The sequence below is a fragment of the Heterodontus francisci genome, chromosome 19, assembly GCF_036365525.1.
Source record: "Heterodontus francisci isolate sHetFra1 chromosome 19, sHetFra1.hap1, whole genome shotgun sequence".
NCBI lineage: Eukaryota > Metazoa > Chordata > Chondrichthyes > Heterodontiformes > Heterodontidae > Heterodontus > Heterodontus francisci.
The window spans coordinates 75690235-75703380 of NC_090389.1; the positions used below are offsets into that span (position 1 = coordinate 75690235).

At 41.5% G+C, this 13146-nt stretch overlaps 1 protein-coding gene across 2 annotated transcripts in view; it reads left to right on the forward strand.

Annotated features, from left to right (window-relative positions):
- The window catches only part of LOC137380212 (cadherin EGF LAG seven-pass G-type receptor 3-like), a 305811-nt gene that overhangs the window by 89568 nt on the left and 203097 nt on the right, over positions 1-13146 (forward strand). For both annotated transcript variants that reach the window (XM_068052016.1, XM_068052015.1), the window contains exon 3: positions 126-348. In XM_068052016.1, coding sequence (XP_067908117.1) covers positions 126-348 — 223 coding nt within the window. The remainder of the gene's footprint in view (positions 1-125; positions 349-13146) is intronic.

Consider the following 13146-nt stretch of genomic DNA (forward strand, 5'->3'; position numbering starts at 1 on the left):
AACGTTCTAATTTCCACAGCGTTTATGAGCTGGAAGCTGGCTTGTGCCCAGTTGTATCTGATTTAATAGAAGAAATTAAATGTTTGATGTGCTTTCATTGACATTTGCGCTTTAACCCTGGTCAGGTGATCACTGCGAAGTGGACAGTCAATCTGGGCACTGCTCTCCAGGTGTGTGTAGAAATGGCGGAACCTGCACAAACCTCCCAGAGGGTGGATTCAAGTGTAATTGTCCCTCAGGAGGATATGAGAAGCCGTACTGTGAAGTGACAGCCCGATCCTTCCCACCAAAATCGTTTGTGATGTTTCATGGCCTGAGACAAAGATTTCACATGACAATATCCCTGTCGTGAGTATTATACACTTCTTCGTGCTTTTCTGGTGAGAGATTGTTTTTGCTGAAATGAAATGCAGTAATCAAAAATGCTTGAGGTGGTTTGGGGAACACGCCATTTATGTAATTTGTGTGCCTTAAAAGATACATCTGGTTATCAAGACACTCCATGGGGCCAATTCACATGGATGTGAGTTTGGAGTCTGTCATAAGGGAATAATTTGGAATCTGCAGTATGGGATTACTCATGGAGTGTGCGTAATGTGGGACCCTGGCAGGCTTTTGCTACACAGTTAGCAATCATGTTTAAAATAGCCATTTCTACAGGGTTAAATGAAATGCATGACCATTGTCGGGGTCACAGGGTTATTCTCAGGGAGTAGGGGGCCTCTACATTTGCTACTGTTCAGATGCATAGACACAGGAAAAGAGAGAACTCACAAAATTGCAGCATTATAAGTACTTCATCATCTGCCAGAGTCTCCGACATCAATAGTCATTCTTGAATACAAATATTATGGGATTGGCCCTGTAGTCAGTGGAAGATGGGCCTTGTTACTTCCTTTGATCTGATGGCAGGAGTAGGTGGGGATTGGGCTTTGACTAATGGAATGTGAGGTGTGGCAAGTTTTACTGATAGAAATAACTGAAGGAACTAGAATTGCTGATTGGAACAGATGTGAGAGGCTAAAGTTTACTGACTGGAGCAACAGCAATGAGATTTGCTGGTCGGAATGAGGAGGATGGAGTGGAGGGAAGGACAAGGTTGTTGCTCAAAGAACTTTTCATGGAATGGCATGGGAGGGAGGGTAGGGGATGGCATGGAAGGATGGAACGTCATGGGATGGGATGCCATGGGATGGTATGAAAGTGTGCGGGAGGGGATGACACGGGAAGGATGGAATGTCATGGGAAGGGGATGGCATGGGAGCAGTGGTGTGGGAAGGATGAGAGGGATGAGAGGGATGGTATGGGAAGAATGGACAGTCAGGATTGCAGCAGGACTGACCTGGCAAGGTACCCATCCCCTGCCCCCTACCCCCGGGTTAAGAAATGGAGCTGAGATCCTGTTCCACTTTGAGTCAGCGCTGCCATGTGTTTAGTTCAGGCATAACGAATCCTATTGGATTTTAATTCAATGATTTTCAAAATGTCAGCTGAGGAAATGCTGCTTTTGGGGGTTGGGGGTGGTTGCGGGGGGTCAGGGTCAATGTGGAAATGTGGTGGGATGGCATGGGAAGAATGGGAATGCCATTGGGAGGGGTGGCATGGAAAGGATGCAGTAGCATGGAATGGGGATGGCATGGCATGGGAAGGATAGAATGGCATGGGATGGGGATGGCATTAGAGGAGTGGGAGGGAGGGGATGGCATGGGAAGGTTGGAATCGCATGGGATGGGAATGGCATCAGAGGGGTGGCATGGAAGAGAGATGGCGTGGGAGGGGTGGATGCGATAATGGAATTGGTTGTATACTGATTTGACCACAAATGTTATTGTAATGCTAGTTATTCTACTGTAACTCTACTTGAAACTGCAGGACAAAAAGACATTTAATTTGCTTTTATAAGTGAATTAAAAGTGGATAAATATTTCTGCTGGTTCACTCGGGCACTATTGTTAATATGGATGACCTGGGGAAATTGCAGCATTGCTTTGCACCCTACATGCAATCCAAACTGATTTCATAAGCACTGAGCAGTTCAATGATATACATGATGGGGCTTTTAGTCCTCCATGTGGCTCTTCAGTTAACCTAGAAATGGGTGGAGAGAAATGAGCACCAGTTAGGTTAACGGTGCTTCGGAACAGTGATTCATTCAACTTACATTTAAATGAAATTAAATAAGGGATACTATTTGTTTTAATGTAAATACATGTCATTGTATTTGCCTGCTATTTTATTATGCAAAGGGTGGGAGTGGAGGTCTTATTAGGTGCCATTCAGATATTTTATCAGTATTTAGCACAAAGAAATAAAATGGGAAGGGGTTTAAAAAATAAAATAAAATAAAGGTCACATCTGAATTCTGCCAAAATGCTAAGTTAACTGATCTACAGAGAAGAAAGAAACAGATTGCATTTAATATTTATAAAATATAACCTTTTTCTATCGCCATCACTTTGTGATCCAACTTAATATTTAAGTGTTTCGAGTTTCATGGGGGTGGAAAAATTGCCTTTTTCTTCTTTTGGCTGATGTGTTAACTTGGAGAGCATGATGCCAAGTATAAGTCTTGTTATTGCAGAGTGTATCAAATTTGGCATTTGGTCCCAAAGGATCCAAAATGCCATTACTGGTATGTAGAAGCTAACTGCTGCTAGAATAAAACAAATGAGATCTTTTATACATTGACCCAGAGCAACAACACATTTTCTGTGTTAATATGCAGTGATCAGATGTGAAATTTATGCCTGTGGTTTCCTCATACACTGAATTCCTAACAGTTGTCCAACCAAATTCCTGGGGAAGGAGGCTAAGATGATTGCTAACAAGTGAAGAAAAGTAAAATAACCTAGTCGTCTTCTTCTTTGTCCTCCTTGTCTCGAGAGACAATGGGTAAGCGCCTAGAGGTGGTCAGTGGTTTGTGAAGCAGCAAGGCCAATTCTAGAGTGATAGACTCAAGTACCTAGTAGTGCCACTGTTATGCACCATGATGCAAGAGTGACGTAGGGTAAGATGGTGGGGAGCAGGTAAGCAACTCAGTACATTTGCTTCGAAATGGTATGGGAGCCTGAAAGAGTGAATGCCTAAAAATAAATTACGAGAATAACAGAAAACTGGGTGTTGCAGTGGGTAGAGGCTGGATTTTCAACTCTGGGACCTGGGCATGACTTGATGCCAGGCTGTTCTGTGAAATGCATTTGGGCATTCACAGCTGTTTCCTGATTGAAATGGGCCCCAAAATGCAGAACTGTTTCTAACTTGCAGTGATTGCTAATTTCACTCATTGTTCACCATTAGCTGACTTATGTGGGAAATAGGAAAATAAGTGACGTTCCTCAGGGACCTGTACTGGGGTGTCATCTTTTCATCATATATATCGATGACTTGGATGAAGGAATAGAGCATTGTCTATCCAAGTTTGCAGATAATACTAAATTGGGAGGCATAGTAAATTGTGCAGATGGTAGTAAGAAGTTATGAGAGACATAGATTAAGTGAGCGAAGAAAAACTGTGGCAAATGAGTTAAATGTGGGGGAATGTGAACTCACCCACTTTGGATTCAAGAAAGACAAATCAGATTATTTTCTTAGCGGTGTGAAACTAGGAACAATGGAGAAGCAAAGGGAGTTGGGCATCCAGTTACACAAATTGCAGTGCAAAAAGTAATCAAAAAGGCTAATGCATTGTTGGCCTTTATTGCAATGGGCTGGGATATTTCCCACATAAGTCAGCTAATGGTGAACAATGAGTGAAATTAGCAATCACTGCAAGTTAGAAACAGTTCTGCATTTTGGGGCCCATTTCAATCAGGAAACAGCTGTGAATGCCCAATTGTACAAAATATTACAATTGTACAAAACTTGGGTCAGCCCCCATCTAAAGTATTGTGTTCCCTTGTGTGCCCTGCACCTCAGGAAGGATATATTGGCCTTGGAAGTGGGCAGTTTCACCAGGATGATACCTGGGCTATTAAAGGGCTCACTGTTGTCCTTGGCTTTTATTCCCTTGAGTTTAGAAGATTGAGAGAGTGACCTAATTGAACTCTTTAAAATGACATAATGATTCGACAAGATAGATACGGAGAAACAATTTCCACTGGTGGAGGAATCCAGAATGTGGGGGCACATCATAAAATTCGAGCTAGGACACTCAACAGTGTAATCAGGAAGCACGTTCTCACCCAAAGGGTAGTGGAAATATGGAACTTTATTCCTCTAAAAGGCTGTGGATACTAGGTCAATTGAAATTTTCAAGACTGAGATTGATGAACTTTTGTTTGGTAACGGAGAAAGAGCAAAGGCGGGTAAACTGTGTTGAAGTACAGATCTAACTGAATGAAAGAAGCCTCAAGGGGCTGAATGGCCTACTCCTGTCCCTATGTAATTAAATTCTATCTGATCCAAAACTTTGCCTGCTGCCTTGTATCTTGCACTGTCACCTTGTTCTCACCAGCCTCCACTTTATTAAATTCAAAATCCTCATCTTCATTTACAACTTCTCCATGTCCTCACCCCATCTTACCTTCTACAGCCCCGGTCATTTGAATCTGGACTCATGTGTAGGCTCCCCTTCATCTGTTTCATCATGGGTGGCTGAGTTTTCAGCATCTTGCTTTCCTCTTGGGAACTCTCTCCCTAAATCTATCCATCTTGTTACCTCTCTCTGCACCTTGTCATGCAGCGCCCCCACCTGCCAAGAATGAGGCATATTAATTTCGCCATATGGACATTAAATTTCAAATTGTTGCTGGGATGAAGAGAAGACCTATTATAAGGGCTGCCAGACACTCCTGCCAGGCTGGAGGACATTTGCATACCAATAGGGACACAAGAGGTTACTTCCCTTATCCACTAATCCTAAAATGGACTTTGATCACCAGGTATTGTGTGTAAGAGGAGACATTCCAGGGTCTGCTAGGACAAGAGAATCCACAAACACAGAAGTGGTTACACCAGTTGGTCACGTGACTAACCTGCTGGCCAACTTGGGGAGCTTTTTGAATTGTACAGACAGTTTGAACTCAGAGGGCCTGTTTGCTCCTGGACTGAGAAGACCTCTCCTGTCTGCTCCCATCTCTTTCTCACAAGCCTCTGGACCCACTGAAGACACGTGACCCTCAAGAGAGAAAAAGGTTTAAGGTTTAAGAAGAGTACTGGGCCCTAACGAAAAGTAGGACCTATCTACAATCAAGGTCTCTACAGCAAGCTCGAAGAACAGTAACCAAAACCATCTTCAGATAGTGCCTCAAACTTTTCCACTTTATTTTCTTCTGCTCTTTTCTGTCTCTATCTGCATGTGTGTATCGCATATGCTTGCTAGCGTTGGCGTGTCGCGTATCCGTAGGCATTAACCGAATTAGACTTTAATTTTAAATAAAGTCCAGCCTTTCTTCTTTAAACCTAAGAATACCTGTTTGGCTGGTTTCTTTGCTTTACAATTGGAAAGCAGTGAACAAGGATTCACCAAGGGGATCTAAAAACACCGTGTGTTTAAAATTAAACCCTGTTATCGTGAGACCAGGTGAAGGCTGAGGGGGAGCCCTTAGACCCCTTTCTCACCTGGTTGTAACAACCTTCAAAAGCCTCCTCAAAAGCTATTTCATTAACATGCCTCCAGGCACATTTCCTAACTCTTCTATTGCTCGACTTCTGTTTCTTCACTGAAGTGCCTTTGGGGGACACTTACTACATGAAAGGCATTATATCCACGTGAGTTGTTATCTTTAGTCAAGTCACTCTGTGTATTTAATCATTAAATATTGGTAATTGTTCAATGTGCCAATGGTGCATTACTGTTTTGCCTTGCTTGCTCGATATGTGTATGTGTTTGCAAAATATAAGATTTCCTAAAATAAAAAAAGCAAATTTTGAATTTTCCAGTCTCTCCAAGTGTGGGAGAGGGGACAATGGTCTTCGTCCTGTGTCTTGATCTTAAATCCGTTTTACTCGAAATGTGGTTTGCTACAGGTGTAGCTGCCAGCAACATATTTCAGTCTATGAAATTAAACATAAACAAAAAATGCATCAGATCCTGTATTTACATTTATGCAGATAAAAGGAAGTCTCTGTCTCTGTAAAATTAAATCTGTAAATGAAAGCAGGAAAAAATTGCATCCAACATAATTACAGAATATCTCCCGGTAAAACGATGGATAATGTAATTTGCCCTTGAAGCTCTCAAAAGCCAGTGTAAACCATTTATGTGGAAAATTAAAATGGCAGGTTATACAATAAAAAAGTAATTGGTGAATACAACACTGGTAATTTGATAACCATAATGAGGCTAACTTCATCCAATGCACTTTTCTTTTTGTAAGAAAATAAATGTTTAAAACATATTTCCTGCGTGATTCAGCCTTTTACTTACATGTTGTCAACTTAAGCGACAACTCAAATAGAGTTGATAGAGGGAGGCATTGTGATCAGTTTTTCATTTTGCTTTTATCTCATTTTGTTCACTTAGCTATGTTTTGATTGGCAAAGTGCACATTCTAAATTATGTTACAATTACAGTGATATCTTACTTGATGCAATCTGGCAGGTGAAAGAGAAGGACTGTTGGTAAGCAGATTTCTATGTTCAAAGGGAACTATCATGAGTGAAGGCCTTATTCTTGAAGCATTTGCGTCAGTCATATATTTTCTTTCGACAACTGAGTGTGAGCAAGGAGGAGGAGGATGATATTTCACAACATCTGCGGCACCCACTGCTTCCCCACAGGATGAGAGGTTGGGAGTGCGAGTCAGTCCTGGACTGCATAGACTCTCCCTCTCATGCTGCCTTGTATTCTGTTTAGGTTGGTATCACTGCGTGGAAGCAGCTCACCTGAAAACCCTTTTGGTTGCAGTTGCTTGCACAGGGTGGCGAGATCAGGAAAAAGGGGGCAAAATACCAGTTTTAAAACACAATTGTGAATAAAGTGATCAGTTGAAAATAAGTCTTCAGTCTGGCTTCCTGCAAAGCTTGGCCAAATTTTTGTCTGGATATTTTTATATTATGTTTTACACTGCAAATTTAGATATTTTTACATTTGGGAAATAGTTCGGTTCTGTGGCAGATATTGCTTGAATATGGCTGATAGCAGCTCTGCTTTTACAGCATGATACGGTACATTAACAAAAAGCAGGTTAGAACAATCTAGTAATTGGAGTAATAAAGCATGGGAGGTTGTCAGTTCATGTGCCAACCTTGATTCATTCAAACCATTAAGTGGGAACATTGCTGGTTTTTGGTGAGGGGACAAAATTGACCATTATTCATCAGCAGGACTTGCCTTTCAGAGCAACAATTAGTTGTGCCATGTATAAATGGACTTTTTGGCAGTAGTCCCAAAGCCTTTCTTCCACCGACAAGGCATAAAGTAGGAGTGTGATGGAATACTTTCCACTGGCCTGGAAGGGTACAGCTGCATCAAACTGAAGAAGTTTGCCACTGTTCAGGACAAAGCAGTTTGCTTGATCTGCACTTTTATTCAATAGCCTAAAATATCTACCACTGGTGTACTGTGGTAACAATATGTGCTATCTACAGGATGAGCTGCAGCAAATTGCTGAAGCTTCTTCGGCAGCACCTCAAACTCGTGACCTCCACCAGCAAGGACAAGGGCATCAAGTGGATAGAAACACCATTACCTCCGTGTTCTCCTTCTTCACAAACCATCCAGACTTCAACCTATATCACCAATTCCTTCATTATTGCTGGGTTAAAATCCTGGAACTTCCAACCTAACAGTATTATGCGACCTGTTAACAGAGTTTTGTTTTTGTATTGAAAACTTAGAATTCTATGTGTTTTTAAAAAACTGAGGAAAGGATTTTTTTCTTTGGACATTGAGTGCTGAAACTAGGTGGGTTTGAACTGCGTGAAATACACAGAGTGCAAGGCACCTGTTTCCAAACAACTCAGCAGGGGAATGACAGGTCAAGATTTATGATTGTCATGTGACTTGATTGTTGAGGTTTTAGTTTCGCTTTTGGATTGTGAAAAGACCAGGCAGTTGGACAAGGAGCAGGCAGTTTGAAATCTGGAGATAATACTGTTGAAACCTGGGAGAAAAATTAAGAAAGATAAAATTAATAGTCGTTTGGTTGTACAGTACTTGAATATTGCTGAAAATAGAGACATGTTGTTGAAGCTTTCTGTCTTGCACTCATCAGGACAATCTGCAAGAATGCCAATGTAAGGGAAAAATAACGACTTTATACTGTATGAGAAGAGAATGCTAATTCATTGGCAAGTGAACTCTGATTGGTAGAGGTGTTGCCATGGAGAATGCACCAGTTTACAGTGACTGACAGTTAACTGACAAGCTTTGAGTTTTGAACCAGGCAGCTTGACTCTGATTGGTCAACGCATTGCACTGAGGAATGAACCAGTGAATGGTTGTCACTTATTTTGTTTAGCTGAAACAGACGCAATGTTTGTACATGTTCTTTCTGTCTGCAAAGAACAGGGCCCTGTGTATTAATATGTGTAGCTTCCAGTATGCGCAAATGTGCCACACTGCTAACTCTATGGATAATCTTAAATTGGTTGTCAGGGTAATTCCTAGCACACTGAGGATTATAAGCAGGTGAAGCTAGCTGTTTCACGCTGCTACTATGCTGTAGCAACACGTGTGGATTGAAAGTTGTTAAATCCCCTGGATTAGATCAGCTAGATCCCTGAATAGTGAAGGAGGTGACGATAGAGATAGTTGATGCCTTGGTGGTTATCTTTCAAAATTTTATAAATTCTTGAAGGGTTCTTGCAGACTGGAAAGTAGCAAATGTAACCTCACTATTTAAGAAAGGAGTGAGGGACAAAACGGAGAACGACAGACCTGTTAGTTTGACATCAGTAGTAGAGATAGTGTTGGAATCTATGAAAAAGAATGAGATTCTGGACACTTGGAAAATACTGATATGATTGGACAGAGTCAACATGAATTTATGAAATAGAAATCATGTTTGACAAACCTGTTGGAGTTTTTTGAGGATCTTACTTATAATATAGATAAAGGAGAACCAGTGAATGTGGTATATTTGGATTTTCAGAAGGCTTTTGATAAGGTCCCACACAGGAGGTTAGTAAACAAAAGTAGAGCACATGGATTGGGGGTAATATACTGGTATGGATTGAGAATTGGTTAACAGACAGAAAATAGAGAGCAGGAATGGGTCATTCTCAGGATGGCCAGCTGTTACTAGTGAGGTACCGCAAGGATCAGTGCTGGGGCCACAGCTGTTCACAGTATATATAAATGATTTAGATGTGGGAATCAAATGTAATATCTCCAAATTTGCTGATGACACAAAACTAGGTGAGCATGTAAGTTGTGAGGACAATGCAAGAAGGCTTCAAGGGGGCTTTGACAGATTAAGTGAGTGGGTAAGAACATGGCAGATGAAGTATAATGTGAAAAAGTGTCAATGATCCACTTTGGTAGAAAAAACAGAAAGGCAGAGTATTTCTTAAATGGTGAGCAGTTGGAAAGTGTTGATATCCAAAGGGACTTGGGTGTCCTTGTTCCTGAGTCACTAAAAGTTAGCTTATAGGTGCAGGAAGCAATTAGGAAGGCAAGTGGTATGTTGGCCTTCATTGCAAGGGGATTTGAGTACAGGAGTAAAAGTGTCTCACTGCAATTGTATAAAGCCTTGTTGAGACTGTACCTGGAGTATTGTATACAGTTTTGGTCTCCTTATCTAAGGAAGGATGTACTTGCCATAGAGGGAGTGCAATGAAGGCTCACCATACTAATCACTAGGATGGTGGGATTGTCTTAGGAGGAGAGATTGCAGAAACTGGGCCTGTATGCTCTAGAGTTTCGAAGTATGAGAGATGATCTCACTGAAACTTACAAAATTCTTACAGGGCGTGACAGGGTAGATGTGGATAGGATGTTTCCTCTGACTAGTGAGTCTAGAATTAGGGGACACAGTCTCAGAAGAAGGGCCAGGCCATTTAAGACTGAGATGAGGAGGAATTTCTTTACTCAGAGGGTGGTGAATCTGTGGAATTCTCTACCCAGATGGCTGTGGAAGCTCAATCATTGAGTGTGTTCAAGACAGAAATCGATGGATTTCTGGATACTAATGAAAGGGATATGGGGATAGCGGGGGGAAAATGGCGTAGAGGTCGATGATCAGCCATGATCTGTTTGAATGGCAGAGGAGGCTCAAAGGGCCGAATGGCCTACTCCTGCTCCCATTTGCTATGATCCTTTGATTCTATAAGGAGGAAGTATTAGATAGGCTGTCTGTACTTAAGGTTGATGCGACCATACAACCAAACGAATTAGGAGCAGAAGTAGGCCATTCAGCCCATTGAACCTGCTCCGCCATTCAATAAGATCATGGCTGATCAGTTTGCGTCTTGAATTCCACGCTCCCATCTACCCCCGATAATCTTTGACTCCCTTGTCTAACAAGAATCTATCTACCTCTGCCTTAATAATATTCAGTGACCCCGTCTCCACCATCTTCTGAGACAGAGAATTCCAAAGTCGCACAACCCTCTGAGAGAAAAAATTCTCCTTGTCTTTGTCCTAAAAGGGCGACCCCTAATTTTAAAACAGTGCCCCCTTGTTCTGGCCTCACCCACAAGAGAAGACATCTTTCCACTTCCAACTTGCCAAGACCGTTCAGGATCTTATATACTTCAATCAAGTCTTCCCATCACTCTTCTAAACTCCAGTGAAAATAAGCCCACTCTGTCCAACCTTTCCTCATAAGGCAGCATTCCAGGTATCAATCTAGTAAACCTCCTCTGAACTGCCTTCAACGCAATCACACCCTTCCTTAAATAAGGAGACCAAAATTGCACATAGGATTCGAGATGTGATCTCACCCATGCCCTATATAACTGAAGCATAACATCCTTACTTTTATTTTCAATTCCTCTCGTAATAAAGGATAGCCTTCTTTATTACTTGCTATACCTGCAGACTAACTTTTTGTGACTCATGCACTTAAACACCTAGATCCCTCTACACCTTGGAATTCTGCAGTCGTTCTCCGTTTAAGTAATACTCTGCTTTTTTATTCTTCCTGCCAAAGTGAACAACTTCACATTTTCCCACATTATACTCCATCTGCCAGATTTTTGGCCATTCACTCAACCTATCTCAGTTTGCAACCTCCTTATGTCCTCTTCACAACATCCTTTCCTACCGATCTTTGTGTCATCAGCAAATTTAGCTACCATGCCATCGTTCCCCTCATCTAAGTCATTGATATAAATTTAATAAGTTGAGGCCCCAGCACAGAACCCTGTGAGACTCAACGTGTCACATCCTGCCAATCAGAAAAGGACCCATTTATGCATACTCTTTGTTTTCTGCCAGCCAGCCAATCTTCTATCCATGCTAATATGTTACCCCCTATACCATGAGCTCCTACTTTGCACAATAACCTTTTATGTGGCACCTTGTCAGTTGCCTTTTGGAAATCCAAGTACAGTACATCAATGGGCTCCCTTTTAGCCACAATACATGTTACTCTTTCAAAGAACTCCAATAAATTGGTTAAACATGATTTCCCTTTCACAAAACTGTGCTGACAATTCCCGATTACCTTGAGTTTTTCTAAGTTCCCAGCTATAGCCTCCTTAATGATCGATTCTAACACCTTCCCCACTATAGTCAGACTAACAGGCCTATAGTTACCTGTTTTATGCTTCACCCCCTCCCCCACAACCTTCTTGAATAGAGGGCTTATATTTGCTACTTTCCAGTCTGATAGAACCTTTGCAGAATCTAGCAAATTTTGAAAAATTAACACCAATACCCAATGCATCTACTACCTCATTAGCCACCTCTTTTAAGACCCTAGGATGAAGCCCATCAGGACCTGAGGACTTGTCAGCCCTCAGCTCCATCAGTTTGTTCAGTATTGCTTCTCTGGTGATTGTAATTTCAGCAAGTTCCTCTCTTCCCTCCACCTCCTGATTTACAGCTATTACTGAAATGTTTTTTGTATCCTCTTTAGTGAAGACAGAAGCAAAATATTTGTTCATTTCATCTGCCATCTCCTTATTATCTACTATTAACTCCCCATTCTCACTCTCGAGAGGACCAACACTCATTTTACTTACTCTTTTTCTTTTTAAATACCCGTAGAAACTCCTGCTATCCAGTTTTACATTTCTAGCTAGCTTCCTCTCATACTCTAATTTCTTTCTGCTGATTAACCTATTAGTCATTCTCTGCCATTCTTGATATTCTGACCAATCATCTGACTTGCCACTCATCTTTGCACAATTATATGTTTTTTCCTTAAATTTGATGCTTTTCCTTAACTTCTTTAATTAACCATGGATGGTGGGTCCTCCCCTTAGAATTTTTCTTTATAGTAGGAATATACTTATTCTGAGTATTCTGAAATATCCCCTTAAATGTCTGCCACTGCTTATCTATTGATCTATCTCCTAGCCTAGTAACCCAGTTCACTTCAGCTAGCTCAGCTTTCATGCCCACATAGTTGCCCTAATTTAAGTTTAAAATACTAGTCTTAGACCCACTCCTCTCCACCCAATATTTCTTCTTGTATACGTCGTCCTACATTATGGTTACTGTTAGGGGGCCTGTAGACCACTCCCACTAATGACTTCTTTCCCCTACTATTCCTCATCTCCACCCAAACTGATTCTACATCCTGATCTCCTGAACCAAGGTCATCTCTAACTATCGTACCAATGCCATCCAGTGCTAACCCCCAAACGTTTTCATAGCTTCCTATTCTTTTTGAACATCATATGCCGTTCAATATTCAGGACCCAATCCTTGACATCCTGCAGCCACGTCTCTGTAATGGCCATCATATATTTATTTACTTCAATGTGCAGTATCAGTTTTTCTACTTTGTTATGAATGCCACATGCATTCAGATACAGAGCCTTTAGTTTTATCTTGTTATCTTTGTAACATCTAGTCTTGACTGTTGCTATGTTATTGGGTTTTTTCTCTGTCCCTTCCTGCCATTCTCTGACCTTCATTTCCCGTATTACTCTTCTGCTCTCCTGCCTTGACTCTACCCAGGCTTGATCCCTCACCGCCCCCCCCGTTTACTTTAAAGCCATCTCTACTTCCCTAGTTATGCAGTTTGCCAGAAGACTGATCGCCGCACGCACGGTTAAGACCGTCCCAACGGTACAGCCCCCACTTTCCCC